This window comes from Jaculus jaculus, chromosome 2 (genome assembly GCF_020740685.1).
Source record: "Jaculus jaculus isolate mJacJac1 chromosome 2, mJacJac1.mat.Y.cur, whole genome shotgun sequence".
Classification (NCBI taxonomy): Eukaryota; Metazoa; Chordata; class Mammalia; order Rodentia; family Dipodidae; genus Jaculus; species Jaculus jaculus.
This window is the reverse complement of record NC_059103.1, coordinates 241,054-257,008: the sequence shown is the minus strand read 5'-3', so window position 1 is coordinate 257,008 and position 15,955 is coordinate 241,054. Positions and strand designations below refer to the sequence as shown.

Genomic DNA, 15,955 nt, shown 5'->3' with positions numbered 1-15,955 from the left:
GTGGAAGGAAGAGAGAGAGAAAGAGGGGGTGTACCAGGGCCTTGCAGCCACTGTGAACAAACTCCAGACATGTGTACCCCCTTATGTATATGCAACATTGCATGCCTTTGTCACTGTGCATCTGGCTATGTGGGACCTGGAGATTCGAACATGCATTCTTAGGTTTTGCAGGCAAGCCCCTTAACCATTAAGCCATCTTTCCATCTTAGGCTTCAGTTTTTATTCCACAAGTGTACATCACAGATGTCCCAAAATCTCTTGAGACAGTACCAGAGATGATCAGGATTTGCTCTATGCCCCTTCAGAAAGGCCCCTCTTCGTCAGGAAATATGGTGGCCAGTGTAAAAACCTTGCTTAATTGTTTCCTCCTGGCACGTGTTTCAAGGGACACATATTTGATGGTCACTTGGGGACTGTTGTTGGATGCATGGATGAAGTAAGTGAGTATTTCTTCTCTCATAGGTGGGTAAGCAAGCACATTAAGAAGCCCATTCGCTCCACAGTCCTCAGCTTGGACTGGCACCCCAACAACGTTCTGCTGGCTGCAGGATCGTGTGACTTCAAATGCAGGTGGGAACACATGAGAGCTGGGAGACAGGTTTTCAGTGTTCAGTCTTCAGTAAATATTTGTAAGGTTTCTTTTCTGTGCTAGGCTCTGTGAAGAAAGGAACTTGGAATGTAGAAGGGGAATGAGTGCACATTGATGAAAGAAGCAAGTTGCACTGGGCATGCCTGTAATCCCAGTGGATATAAGAAGATCACTGTGAGTTTGAGGTCACTACAGAGTGAGTTGCAGGTCAGTCTGGGTTAGAGTGAGATCCTACCTCAAGAAAGCAAGAAAGAAGCCAGGTGTGGTGGCACATGCCTTTAATCCCAAGCACTCGGGAGGCAAAGGTAGGAGGATCACCAAGAGTTCAAGGCCACCCTGAGACTACATAGTGAATTCCAGGTCAGCCTGGGCTAGAGTGACATCCTACCTCGAAAAACCAAAAAACAAAACAAGAAAGAAAGATAGAGAGAGAAAGAAAGAAAAAGAAAAGAAGTAAGTTGCAGGCTGGGGAGATGGCTCAGAGTGTTGTTTTGTTTTTGTTTTTGTTTTTGTTCAAGTGCCTCAAAAACTCACGGTGCTCCTCCTACCTCTGCTTCCCAAGTGCTGGGATTAAAGGCGTGCACCACCATGCCTGGCAAGAGGTTTAAGGCACTTCCTTGTGAGACCTACTGGCCTGGGTTTGGTTCTCCAGGGCCCATGTGGAGCCAGACATAGAAAGTGGTGCATACATCTAGAGCTTGTCTGCAGCGATCATACAGTGATTCATATTTCTAGCGTTTGTCTGTAGCAGCAGGATGCCCTGACATGCTTGTGCTCACACTTTTACTAGCAAATAACTAAAGATACTTAAAAAAAAAATGTGGCTGGGCGTGGAAGCGCACACCTTTAATCTCAGCACTGGGGAGAGGTAGGATTGCCCTGAGTTCAGGGCCACCCTGAGATTACATAGTGAATTCTAGGTTAGCCTGGGTCAGAGTAAAACCCTATCTCAGGTGAAAAAAAAAAAAGAAGCAGCAGTGAGTTGAGGAAGTCACTGAGGTAGCTGGAAGTGGGCCTGGGACCTGGGGCAGGAAGGAGATGAAGAACAAAGCCAGAGGTCTTCCACGGGCAGAGTATCATTGTTTTCTGGTGGAAGATTAATTTGCTGACTGTCTGCTTGCCTCTTCCTTTTAGCTTGTTTTCTCTCTCCCTCCCTCTCTCTCTCTCTCTCTCTTTTTTTTTTTTTGGCCTGGGACAAAGGGGTTTGACACAGCGTCTCATTATGAAGCCCAGGCTGGTCTGGAACTCATGATCCTCCCGCGTCAGCTTTCCTTTCTGCTAGGATTATAGGTATGCACAACCATGCCCATCAGCCTGTCTACAATTTCATTCCTCATTTCATATTCCAGGCAGCAGACTCAGCAGATTCCAGAGTGAACCTGAGATTAGGCGAACATGGCTGAACAGTGTGCCGCTGAGCTGTTATTACGTTGTCCTTTTCAGTTAAAGCTTTTTACTCGTCATTAGTGTGAGGTTAAGAGAAGCACAGCCACTTTGCTAAGAGCTTTAAGGATCATACCCTATAATTGCTTTTTAAAAGTTGTTCTTCATCAAGGCTTTTCCCCCTCTTAGCTAAAAGAAAAGTAATTATTGTTTTGTGTTAACTCCTTGGTGGCAGAGTTTGAGGTACATCTTTCTTCAGTAGCCACATGGGAAATTTCCAGACAACATGGACAATGATTTATAATGCGAAATACCCAAGGTTTAGTAGAAGTAAAACAATGGGACTAGGATATGGCTCAGTGATAGAGCCCTTGCCTAGAATCCCCCAGGGAGGGCTAGAGGCATGTCTCAGTGTGTAGCACTTGCCTGGTATGAGCAAGGCCTTGGGTTCAGTCCTCAACGCTGCAGAAAAAGAAAAACAATAGGGACTGGGTAGATAGCTCAGCAGTCAAAGGCACTTGCTTGCAAAGCCTGATGGCTGTCTAGGTTTGATTCCCAGTGCCCATGTAAAGCCAGATGCACAAAGTGGTGCATATGTCTGGAGTTTGTTTCCAGTGGCCATTCTCTCTCTGCTTACAAATAAAATAAATAAAGGAAAACAATAGATGTGTTTCAGTTTGGCTATAAAAATGGAGTTCTGGTAGCATAGAAGCACTTTATGATATAGAGTTCTGTTGTCTGCGATCTGTTATTGAGACAGGTTGTTACTCTAGCCCAGGATGACCTAGAGCTCACTCTGCAGCCCGGACTGGCCTCAAACTCACAGTGATTCTCCTACCTCTGCCTCCCAAGTGCTGGGATTAAAGGCATGTGCCTCCACAACCAGCTCTTACCCCCTCCCTCCTTTGACGAGGCCATATGTTACCTAGGTTAGCCTTGATCTCCTGATTCTCCTGCCTCTACCTCTCAAGTGCTGTGAGTGCAGGCATGGATCACTAAGCCCAGCTTTGCCTCTTATCTTTAGATGAGTTTCACTGGGTTGTTTGGAATTGCTAACAGTTTCCTCTCACCATTTACTACATGGGCTTCCTGGAGTGCTGTGTTGAATGTACGCTGAGGTGTAGGAAAGAATCAGTTGTTGGGCTAGAGATGGCTCAGCAGTTAAGGCTCTTGTTTGCAAAGTCTGACCACCTGGGTTTGATTCTCCAGTACCCACATAAAGCCAGATACACAAAGTAGCACATGCATAAGTGTTGCACAGTGAAGGCAACAAGGTCCCTTATGTCGTATTCTGTGAGTGAAGGGCTTTGTGTTCATTGCCTTGTCTGTTGGTCACTTCCTCATTGCTGGGACAAAACAGCCAACAAGCAGCAGCATATGGAAGGAAAGGGTTTATTTCTGGGGAAGTGTCCATCTTGATGGGGAAGGCATGGGAAAATCAGACAGTGTCCTGTCCTAACATCAACAGGAAGTAGAAAGAGCAAGCACCTCAAGGCCCGCTGCCAGTGACACACTGCCGTCAGCAAGGCTCTGTTTCCTAAAGGTTCTACAACCTTCCCAAACAGTGTCACCAACTGAGGCTTAAGTCTTCAAACACATGAGTCCATGGAGTTCATTTCATTCAGACAATCCCACTTCAGAACATGCATGCTTAAGTCTGCCCTGAATCTATTGATTAAAGGTTTTCCAGGTTTGAATTGGCCCTGTGGGATCTTTTTAATTGTTCTCTCTCAAAATGTTTCAGGATCTGAACTTGCTCATCATGTTTATATTGTTTATTTATTTTGTTGTTGTATTTCAGGTAGGGTCTCACTCTTGCCCAGGCTAACCTGAAACTTACTCTGTAGTCTAGGATGGCCTCAAACTCATGGCAATCCTCCACCCTCTGCCAGCTGACTCCTAGGATTAAAGGCATGTGCCACCACACCTGGTTGTCCATCATGTTTTGTTCACTTCAAGCTGACTGCTTTGTGTTCTGGATTGGATGGTGGTAGGTGCTTGTGTCCTATTTCTGTATATATATTTTCATGTGCTTTTTTTCTTCTTTTCCTGCCTTTTAAACTTCAGAGTGTTTTCTGCCTACATTAAAGAAGTGGATGAGAAACCAGCCAGCACGCCCTGGGGCAGCAAGATGCCGTTTGGTCAGCTGATGTCAGAGTTTGGTGGCAGTGGGACTGGTGGCTGGGTCCATGGGGTCAGCTTCTCTGCCAGTGGGAGCCGCCTGGCCTGGGTCAGCCATGACAGCACTGTGTCCGTTGCTGATGCCTCGAGCAGTGTGCAGTGAGTATTGATGTTGGTGTGGAAGGCAGAGTGCAGGGTGGAGTCTGGCTTCACACTATGCCAAGGCTACCCTTCCCCATGTATCCTGGAACAGGATCATGAACACCACAGCCAGCTTCAGCTGCCCACTGACAGGCATGAGGACTGGAGAGATGGTTCAGTCAGTTAAGCACTGGCTACTCAAGTGTGAGGACTGGAGTTCAGAACCCCAGCACTCATATAAATGCCAGGTGGCCCTGGTTGCTGCTTACAGAATCCCAGCATGTAGGAGGTAGAGACAGACCTCTCGGGCAAACTGTCTAGCTAGAATAGCTGAATTGATGAGCTCTGAGCTCAAGTGAGAGACCTGATGTGAACTTCTTGCCCCCACGTGCAAACATACCACACATACAGGTGCAAAGGCCAAAATAATTTTTTTTTTGGTTTTTCGAGGTAGGGTCTCACTCTAACCCAGGCTGACCTGGAATTAACTCTGTACTCTCAGGGTGGCCTCGAACTCACGGTGATCCTCCTACCTCTGCCTCCCAAGTGCTGGGATTAAAGGTGTGTACCACCACGCCTGGCCCAAAATAAATTTATAAACATATGTATATTTAAGTGATCTGGTCTGTTGAGAAGTTTTAAGGTGTTGGGACTTCCTTTCAGAAACACTTTTGTGTGTGTGTGTATGTGAAGCAAAGCCACCACACCTGGCTTCACCTTATTTTTTTATCTTTTTATTTTTGAGGCATCACCTCACTGTAGCCCAGGCTGGCCTTGAACCATCCTTCTACCTCAGCCTCTGAAGTACTGAAATTAAAGGTATGCACCATCATGGCCAGCTCAGAAACAGTTTTGGACCTACTTACAGTAGTGTTCTCTTTTTTTTTCTTTCTGTTTTTGTTTGGTTTTTCAAGGTAAGGTCTCACTCTAGTCCATGCTGACCTGGAATTCATTGTGTAGTCTCAGGTTGGCATCATGCCCAGCCCTATAGTGTTCTTTTGAAGAACCTACTGGTTTGGTACTTAATAAGGGTCCTTCAAAGTAGCCAGGTCAGTCACTTTCTTTGAATTGCTTACATCGTGTCACTGTCATGCAGCGGCCTTAAGCAAGGGCTAAATGAGGAGGTTAAAAGTTGCCCATCTGCTGGGTGTGATGGCACATGCCTTTAATCCCAGCACTTGGGAGGCAGAGATAGGGGATCACTGTGAGTTTGAGGCCACCCTGAGACTACATAGTGAATTCCAGGTCAGCCTGAGCTAGAGTGAGACCCTGCTTCAAAAAAAAAAAAAAAGGCCCATCTGTAACCCCAGCACTAAGGCGGTGTAGATAGGAGGTTCATGAGTGTGAGACCAGCATGTGCTACATGGTAAGACCCAAGGGCTGTAGCCCAGCGATAGAGTACCAGCCCACCATGCACAAAACCCTGGGTGCTGTACTCAGCACAACCAAAAAGGACAGAGATCCATTGTTACTTGTACTCTGGTCAGGAGAACAATGCCTCCTTCATGCTTCTTATGATTTCTGCTGGAAGAACTCCAGTTGTAATGACTCATTTGTGAGTGGGCTGCCTACTCAGCTTTAAGCCCTTTGCCAGACAGTGTAAAAGTTTGCTCATTAAGTTAGAGGAGCTGGGCGTGGTGGGGCACACCTTTAATCCAAACACTCAGGAGGCAGAGGTAGGGACATCACCGTGAGTTCGAGGATACCCTGAGACTCCATAGTGAATTCCAGGTCAGCCTGGGCTAGAGTGAGACCGTACCTCGAAAAAGAGAGAGAGACACACCACTATTAGTAAGTAGTTCCATAAAGAAAGGTGTTCCGAGCTGGCCACGGTGGCACACACCTTTAGTCCCAGCACTCGGGAGGCAGAGAGAGGATCACTGTGAGTTCGAGGCCACCCTGAGACTACATAGTAAAGAATTCCAGTCAACCTGGACTAGAGTGAGATCCTACCTTGAATAATCAAAAAGAAAAAAAAAAAGTTGGGGTGGAGAGATGGCTTAGCCATTAAGATGCTTGCCTGCAAAGCCTAGGGACCCAGTCCAGTTCCTCAACACCCACATAAGCCAGATAGGCACATGGTGGCACATGTGTCTGGAGCTATTTGCAGTGGCTAGAGGCCCTGGCATACCCATTTCCTCTCTCTCAAATAAATGAATAAAATATTTTTTAAAATTTGTTTAAAAAGTTAGGGCAAGAGAGAAGACTGGGATCCTTTTTCCTTTAGGAGTCTTTGCTCTGTCCTGCTGAGCCCTTCACTAGCTAGTGAAGGAAGCCCACTATGTCAGGTCTCTAGACCAGCTACTTCATGTGTGGAAGCAGTCATGGTTAGTGAGTATAAAATGTGGCATTTCAGAAATGGCATTATCTTTTCTAAACTGAATTTACTATAGGAATGCTTTGTTAAAGACTCTATATTACAGATATAACAGGTAGCCCATGCTGGCCTGGAACTTGAGATCTTCCTGTCTCTATTTTCCAATTGTTAGATTAGAAGTGTGCCACCACACCCAGCAGCAGTTAGCTTTCAAAAATGCATCACTGCCAGGTGTGGTGGTGCACGCCTTTAATCCCAGCACTCAGGAGGCAGAGGTAGGAGCTTCACCATGAGTTCAAGGCCACCCTGAGACTACATAGTGAATTCCAGGTCAGCCTGAGCCAGGGTGAGATCCTACCTTCAAAAAACAAAATAGACAAGTAGATAAAATGCATCATCTAAGCTAAGGTGATAGTGCAGTAAAGTGCTTGTCTCACAAGCATAAGGAGCTGAGTTCAGTCCTCAGTATCTGTATTGAAATACTGGGCATGGTTGTGCCATGGGTAATCCTAGCACAAGGTAAGTAGGTACAGAAGGATCTTTGCCCTCACTGGCTAGCCAGGATAGCCTAATTGGCAAGTTCCTGGCCAATGAGAAACACTGTTAAAATGAGAGAGAGGGAAAAGGAGAAAGAGAGAAGAGCATTCTTTTTTTTTTTTTTTTTTTCTTTTTCCCCAAGGTAGGGTTTCATTCTGGCTCAGGCTGACCTGGAATTCACTATGTAGTCTCAGGGTGGCCTCGAACTCACCGTGATCCTCCTACCTCTGCCTCCCAAGTGCTGGGATTAAAGGCATGCGCCACCATGCCCAGCCCGAAAAGTGCATTCTTGAGGAGTAAGACCCAAGGTTATCTTCTAGTTCACACACAGGTGCACACATGCCTACACATATGCACAAACATAATAAAATTTAAAAATGTATCACCTGTTGTAGAAAACAAGGTGCTTGTATAGTTTATTGCCAATGTATTTACCTACTATGTGCACACATATGTGCACATACAGTCCATTTGTGAGGGTAAGCTTCTGGCTGAGACAGTTAGGTTCATCTCAGTAGCAGCAGCACTGGTGTGTATGTGTTGCTAGCCCCCTGGCAGCCGCGGTGAGCTCAGGCAAGAGGAGAGTCCTAGCATGGGCACTCACCAGCCATAGTGACAGCCCTGGCGCTGTAAAGAGGAGAGGCCACTTTATGCTGAGGTAGTTCAGGAATGCCATGTGGAGGTGAGCCGATCAGAACCGAGACTCAGAAAGCCAAGAGTAGACTTGGGTGAGCAGGAAGAGCAGTGGGGTCACAGGCATGTAGTGACAAAGGTAGAGACTGGGAGAACGAGCTCCGTGGAGGCCAGTGTGTCATGAGTGGGAGGTGCCTTACCAGGAGCAGAACACATGCTAGAGAGAAGTGACAGCAACTTCTCTGTTACTTATCAGTTTATTTAATGTGGGTGCTGGTGATCAAACCTAGGGCTTTGCACACAGTAGCATGCTACATCCCCAGCCCAAAAGGCCTCAGTTTCTGAAGGTCACTTTGGGGTTACCTCACTCCTGCAGGGAAAGGTCAGGATGCTCCTTTTCAATGGCAATGCTGGTTAGCACTGCAGAGGCCCATGTGAGAATGAGGTCTTTGTTATCTTCTATGTCTGTAGAGAGTCTGTGGGGCGTTCCACTCAGCGTAACAAGTGTTCTTGTGTTCAGGGTCTCCACTCTGAAAACTGAGTTCCTGCCGCTCCTGAGTGTATCGTTTGTCTCGGAGAATAGTGTCGTAGCTGCTGTAAGTATTTCTCCTCATTCATCCTTGTAGAGCCCTGCATGTGATCTCCAGACCAGGAACAATGCATGCTCTGTGACAGACTCAGAGCAGAGTATCCCTTCAGAGAGGTGAAGTGGACAGCATGCTCTCTGGGGCTGACTGACTTCTTGTTTCAGGGCCACGACTGCTGCCCAATGCTCTTTAACTACGATGACCGCGGCTGCCTGACTTTTGTCTCCAAGCTAGACATTCCGAAGCAGAGCATCCAGCGCAACATGTCTGCCATGGAACGCTTCCGCAATATGGACAAGAGGGCCACGACCGAGGACCGCAACACAGCTTTGGAGACGCTGCACCAGAATAGCATCACGTAGGTGCCCTGGCCGTCCATAGAGAACGGTTAAACAGGCCAGATGCACTCTTCCCATTGTTACTTCCTCACAAAAGTCCATGTGCTGAGGTTTCAGGACATCCCTCGAGGAGCAAAAACACAATTCTGTACCTTTCTAACCTTTAAAGCCTTATTTTCAGCTCGCACAATGGACTGCCAGTGGGTAGCCACTCTGTCCTTCCAGGTGCACATGGCACCAGGCCTCCAAGAGGAGTGTGGATTCTATTAGAGAAACCCTTGCAGATTAACTCGTTGACCATTGTTTGTAGAAAGTAGGTCTATGCTGGGTAGGGGGCACATGCCTATAATCTCATCACTTGGGAGGCTGAGCCATGAAGATCAAGAGTTTGAGACTGGCATGGGCTATATACAGTGGGACTCTGTCTCAAATTTTTTAAAATTATTTATTTGTATGTGTGTATGAGTATGCATGCCACAGCACAGGCGTGGAGGTCAGAGGACAACTTAGGCCTGTGTTTGCCTTCTTTGAGACAGTGTCTCTTGCTGCTGCAAACAAACTTCTAGATTGCACATGATCATTAGACTAGTTGGCTCTTGAACTTCAGATTCTCTTCCTTATGCCGCCTGGTGTCATAGGCACAGATTCATTTGCACTTTACATCCAGATGTACATGGGTGCTGGGAAAATGAACCTAGTTCAGCTTTGCAAGCAAGAGCTTTTAACCACTGAGCCATCTTCCAGACCCTAATAATTTTTTATCTTTTGAGGTAGGGTCTCACTCTAGTCCAGACTGACTTGGAATTCACTGTGTAGTCTCAGGCTATCCTTGAACTCACAGAGATCCTACCTCTACCTCCCGAGTGCTGGGATTAAAGGTGTGCACCACCATGCCCAGCCAAAAAAAAAAAAATTTTTTTAGCTGTGCCAAAGATACATATTTTATTTTTTTCTCAATTTTTATTAACATTTTCCTTGATTATAAAAAGTCTCCCATGGTAATACCCTCCCTCTCCCCCCACACTGTCCCCTTTGAAATTCTATTCTCCATCATATCCCTTCTCCATCTCAATCAGTCTCTCTTTAATTTTGATGTCATGATCTTTTCCTCCTCTTATGATGATCTTACATAGGTAGTGTTAGGCACTATGAGGTCATGGATATCCAGGCCATTTTATGTCTGGAGGGAGCACGTTGTAAGAAGTCCTACCCTTCCTTTGGCTCCTACGTTCTTTCTGCCACCTCTTCCACATTAGACCCTGAGCCTTGGAAGGTGTGATCGAGATGTTAACTCAGTACTCCAGTCACTTCTTTCCAGCACTATGATACCTTCTGAGTCATCCCGAGGTCACTGCCATCTGAAAAGAGAAGATTCTCTACCCAAAGTAAGAGTAGCATTAATATAAGGGTATGAATATTAAGAGAAGTGCTTACTAGGCAGCTTGATAAGCATAGTATATACATTTTTTCAGACATCAGCAGATGTTACACCCCTAGGGCTCATGACTACCCCTGTTTTAAGTTTTCAGTATCAGGGATGTGTTACCCCCCTTGGGGTGGGCCTGCAGTCCAGTTGGAGGGCAGTTGCTGGACAAAATTTGTTTTTAATTTTTTTTTAAAATTTATTTGAGAGCGACAGACACAGAGAGAAAGACAAATAGAGGGAGAGAGAGAGAAGGGGTGCGCCAGGGCTTCTAGCCTCTGCAAACAAACTCCAGACGCGTGCTCCCCCTTGTGCATCTGGCTAACGTGGGACCTAGGGAACCGAGCCTCGAACCGGGGTCCTTAGGCTTCACAGGCAAGCGCCTAACCGCTAAGCCATCTCTCCAGCCCGCTGGCCAAATTTTTTTAATATAATGGCTGGAAGTATGCTCAGTGGTAGAGCTCTTGTTTAGCATGTGTGAAAGAGGGAAAAAGAAAAGAAAGGAAGAGAGAGAAAGATAACATTTTCCAGGTATGATGGCTCATAATCCCAGCACTCAGGAGGATTTGAGGCCAACCTGGGCTATAAAGTAAGACCTTGTCATGAATTAATTAATTAATTTAAAAATTAAAAAAAAATTAAAAAATTTTAAAAAAATAAAAAAAATTAAAAGAGAACGGCCAGGCGTGGTGGTGCACACCTTTAATCTCAGCATTCAGGAGGCTGAGGTAAGAGGATCACCATGAATTCGAGGCCACTCTGATACTACATAGTGAATTCCATGTCAGCCTGGGCTAGAGTGAGACCCTACTTCCAAAAACAAAAAAGGAAATAAGTCGTGTCGTCTTTGTCCTAGTGCAGTGCCAGCAAACTTTTTCTGTAAGGGAACAGAGAGTAAGCACTTGAGGCTTGGAGGAACCAGGTGGTCTCACAGCTGCTCAGGTATGCTGAGGCAAGTGTGCTTCCGGGCTGTAGTCACACCTGACTCCACAGCACAGGGGCATAGCACTGCTGGGCTCCTGCACTTACACTTGAATCTACAGAGCTGAAATTTCACTTTACGTAATTATCACGTTGAAACAGTCTTTTACATTTTCCTTCCAGTCATCTGATGCGTGATGCCCATTCTCAGCTCATGCATGGGTTGTACAGAAGCAGCGCACATGGGTTGTACAGAAGCAGCGCACATGTGCCATACTTTGCTGCATCCTTCCCTAGACGAACAAGCTCCAGACATTTAGAGGAGAAAATAAAAAAACTTGTCTGAGGGAGCTAGAGAGATTGCTTAGTGGTTAAGGCACTTTCCTGTAAAACCTAACAACCCAGGTTTGCTTTCCCAGTACTCACACAGAGCCAGATGTACAAAGTGGCACATGTGCTTGGGTTCATTTGCAGCCACAGTAAACCCTGGTATACCCATTTCATCTTTCTCTCTGCCTCTGTCAGATAAATAAAAAATAAATGAAATATTTGTTTAAAATATATTTTATTTATTTATTTGAGAGAAAGAGGCAAAGAGAGAGAATGGGTGTGCCAGGGCCTGAACCACTACAAAAGAATTCCAGATGCATGTGCCCCCTTGTGCATGATGGCTTATGTGGGTCCTGGAGAGCTGAACCAGGATCCTTTGCTTTGCAGGCAAATGCCATAACCACTAAGCCATCTTTCCAGCCCCTGAAATATTTAAAACAAAACACTTGTCAGAGTTGATCCTCAAAAGCTCTCCAGATAAATAGTTATCATGGTTTCCTGTATCTGTTCTTCTGCTCCTCTTGTTTGGGAATGGAAGAGTGTCTGCCCATAGGGAACATTTATAATGATGCTTGTGCCACCTTGTGTATCTGGCTTACGTGTGTCCTGGAGGATCAGAACTGGGTCCTTGGGCTTCACAGGCAAATGCCTTCACTGCTAAGCCATCTCTCCAGCCCTATAATGAATAATTTTAAATGCAAGGAGCACTCTGGGCTTTGTGCTCTTGCTGTCCTGGAAGGTGATTTGAGACCAGTTGGCATATTTTCAGTCATGTTCTGATCATACCTATTGTTGAAAAAAAAAGTTTTCATTTGTGTCATTGCAGTGGTCCTTCCCACAACCTGCTCCAGGCCATTTATTTTAATTTTTTTAACTTGTTTATTTTCAGAGAGAGAGAGAATGGGCGTACCAGGGCCTCCAGCTGCTGTAAATGAACTTCAGATGCATGTGCCCTGTTGTGTACATGTGCGACATCGCGTGCTTGCATCATCATGTCTGGCTTATGTGGGACCTGTAGATTTGAACAGAAGTCCTTAGGTTTCACAGGCCAGCCATCTCTCTAGCCCCCAGCCATTATTTTTATGCTGTGTGGGACAGATCATCCTACTTTACCTTTTTTTTTGAGGTAGAGTCTCACTCCCACTCTAGTCCAGGCTGACTTGGAATTTACTGTGTAGTCTCAGGTAGCCTCAAACTCATGGCAATCCTCCTGCCTTTGCCTCCTGAGTGTTGGAATTAAAGGCAAGTACCACCATGCCCGACTGGTGTTTTTTTTGTTTTTGTTTTTGTTTTTGTTTGTTTGTTTGTTTGTTTGAGGTAGGGTCTCACTCTAGCCCAGGCTGACCTGGAATTTACTATGTAGTCTCAGGGTGGCCTTGAACTCATGGTGATCCTCCTACCTCTACCTCCCGAGTGCTGGAATTAAAGGCATGTGCCACCACGCCTGACTGGTGTTTTTTGTTTTTGTTTTTTTGTTTTGTTTTGTTTTGTTTTGAGATAGGGTCTTGTTCTAGCGCAGGCTGACTCAGAATTCACTTTGTCATCTCAAGCTGGCCTCAGACTCAAAATTCTCTTACCTCTGCTTCCCAAGTGTTGGTATTAAAGGCATGTGCCACCACGCCTGGTCACACTCCTGCCTTTTCAAGTCACTACAATTCGAAAGTGATTCTTTTCCAGATGGACTACTGACTAGTCTAGAGTTCACTGTGTAATCCAGGCAGCCCTTAAACTCACAGCAGTTTTCCTGCCTCAGCCTCTCAAGTACTGTGACTGCATTCAGGTGCCACCATTTCCAGCTATCTTTAGGAAGTTTTCTGACTCAGACTGCTATAGCCTAAAACCAGGTTAATATTGTAGATAGGTTAATATTGAAGAGTTGAAAGACAGCTCATTTCCTCCTGTGGCCTTTACTCTTGGTCAGGAAAATTGGGCTCGCTTCCACCACTGACCAGATAATCTCTTGGCTTTGCTTTTTTATTTTTATTTTTTTCAGTCAAGTATCTATTTATGAGGTGGACAAGCAAGATTGTCGCAAATTTTGCACTACTGGCATCGATGGAGCCATGACAGTTTGGGATTTCAAGGTATTTCTTTTGTTGTTAACTTTTGCAGTGTTGAGCTGACACCCAGGCTTTGCACATACTAGGCAAGTGCTCTGCCACTGAGCTGCCCCAGCTCTTGATTTCAAGGCTACCTGCTAGTTGGAATCTTGTTTGTATTCATACACTTCCTGGGAAAAATGCTTCTCACCTCTCGAAATACAGTGTCAACTCTAGTGCATGGTAGACGGGCAGGCCTAACGCCTTCAGCATATGGCAGCTTCCATTCCCAGGGTGGTTGATCTCTCCCAGATGCCATCATTCACTCAGGGCCATGTTGAAACAGAACCAGTGGTGGGCACCAGCCTGTGTTTCTGTATATAGACAGATTCTTATGGCTTACACTATTGAATAAGTGCCCACAGGTGAGCAGTGTGACTCATGCTGGTAATCCCTACATCAAGAGGCTAAAGAGAGAGGACTAGTGAAGTAAGCTCACAACCTGTGGGCTGGGTGGTGGGACAAAGGCACCCAGGCCTGGAGAGGGTCTTAGGGAGGTGGGGAAGCAGTGCAGCATGGTTGGAAAACAGTCCTCCACAGTGATCAATGCTCTGCCTATTTTCTAGACCCTAGAGTCTTCAATCCAGGGCCTCCGGATAATGTGAAGCCGAGTGAACCTCCACCATCCCTCATGAGGAACGGGGCTGACCACAGCCGTGTGCATGGTGTCAAGGACGCCAGCCCCAAGGAAACACTGTAAACCCGGACCGCACAGATAGTGTGTGTTCGTTTGAATATAATTGCTGAAAGTGTTGGTTTTAAAGGCAGCAGTGGTTTCTTTTTATTTTATTTCATTTTATTTTTGCAATTTCATTCCATTCTTGACCAAAGCTTCTCTTTGAGTAGTTTATTATGGAACTGTGTGTGTCTTACTGACTTAAAGGAAAGGGTGAGGGAAGTGTGTAAGTTGTCTGCTAGAAAATGAAATAAAAATCCCGAATGTGTTTTTTGTTTGGTTTCCTTATACTGTTTCCATTGTTAGAAAAATAGAGGTCAATTCTTCATTAGACTTTCAAGATAAGATCGTACTAGAGCTCAGTTTCTTTAGTCTGCCCTATCTATAAATTTTAAATCAGAAAAACATTTATTGAAGTTGGGTATGGTAGTGTACATCTTTAGTCCCAGCACTTGGGAGGCAGAGATAGGAGGATTGTTGTGCATTCGAGGCCAGCCTGGGACTACAGAGTGAGTTCCTGGTCAGCCTGGGCCAGAGTGAGACCCTACCTCAAAAAAAAAAAAAAAAAAAAAGAGGGCTGGAGAAATGGCTTAGTGGTCAAGGTGTTTGCCTGTTAAGCCTAAGGACCCAGGTTCAGTTCCCCAAGACCCACATGAGCCAGACACACAAGGTGGTGCATGCATCTGGAGTTCATTTGCAGTGGCTGAAGGCCCTGGCACATCCATTCTCCGCGCCCCCTCCGTCTTCTTTCTCATAAATAAATAAATTTTTTAAAAATCTGCCATTGTTTTAATCCCAGCATTCGGGAGGCAGAGGTAGAAGGATTGCCATGAGTTTGAGGCCACCCTGAGATTACATAGTGAATTGCAGGTCAGCCTGAGCTAGAGTAAAACCCTACCTCGGAAAACCAAAAAACCCTGCCATTGCTGTGCTGGTAGAAGTCTTAACAACTTTATGACTCGAGTTTCATCATGCAGATTTGTCAGGGTTAACTTACCCATCCAGATGGTGCACATGAACTCTTTGATGCCTGGTCAACATCAGAATCACCAAACGGGGCTGGAGAGATGGCTTGGCGGGTAAAGACAACTGCTTTTACAAAGCCTGGAAGCCTGGATTCATTTCCCAGTAAAAAGCCAGATGCACAAAGAAGTGCTTGCATGTGGAACTCACTCTGTAACCCAGGCTTGAATCTTCCTGCCTCGGCCCCCTGAAACAGCTCTCAGGGTTACAGGTGAGTGCAACACCACACCCAGCTGAGGACCCTGTTGATAATGTTGCTGTGACCAAGTAATGCCTAGACAAAGCTTAAGGGAGTCTCCTGGGGAAAGCATGGCCTTCTAGGCAGCTGGTCACATGACATCCACAGGCAGGAAGCTGAGGAGCCAGGAATGCTCCTGCTCTGCTCCGTCCACCTCCTTCTTACTCTGTGGGCCTCCTGCTGATGTTAAAGTGGGTCTCCCCATCACCAGGAACCTAATTGAGAGGCTCCTTCACAGATATGCTCAGGGGTTTGTCTCCTAGGTGATTTGAGGACCAATCAAGTTGAGAGCATTAACTATTGCAAGGGGTTTCATTATGGACCTGAATTTCTCAATGCACACAAGGCTCTGACTCAGAAGGTCCGCTTGCAGCAGAGTGCCTCTCCCTTCTCACGATTGAATTGGGATGCAGAATTCCCATCATTTTATGGGCTGAAGCCTCTGGGGCTTTGGGCACTTTACACATGCATGTGGCCTTGGGAGATAGCACAGAGGTCCTGTTCCCCCAGGTAGAGTCTGTAACCCAATGTGACAGTCCTCCTGCCTTAGCCTCCCTGGTACTGGGATCCCAGGTGTGTACCACCACACCTAGCTTTGT

General features: G+C 45.9%; 1 protein-coding gene across 1 annotated transcript in view; it reads left to right on the top strand.

The window, feature by feature from the left end:
- The window catches only part of Arpc1a (actin related protein 2/3 complex subunit 1A), a 39,717-nt gene extending 25,354 nt beyond the window's left edge, over positions 1–14,363 (top strand). The window contains exons 5-10 of the mRNA XM_004672706.2: positions 463–570; positions 4,040–4,252; positions 8,242–8,317; positions 8,473–8,666; positions 13,314–13,404; positions 13,986–14,363. Coding sequence (XP_004672763.1) covers positions 463–570; positions 4,040–4,252; positions 8,242–8,317; positions 8,473–8,666; positions 13,314–13,404; positions 13,986–14,024 — 721 coding nt within the window. The 3' untranslated portion in view covers positions 14,025–14,363. The remainder of the gene's footprint in view (positions 1–462; positions 571–4,039; positions 4,253–8,241; positions 8,318–8,472; positions 8,667–13,313; positions 13,405–13,985) is intronic.
- Positions 14,364–15,955: the final 1,592 nt, after the last annotated feature.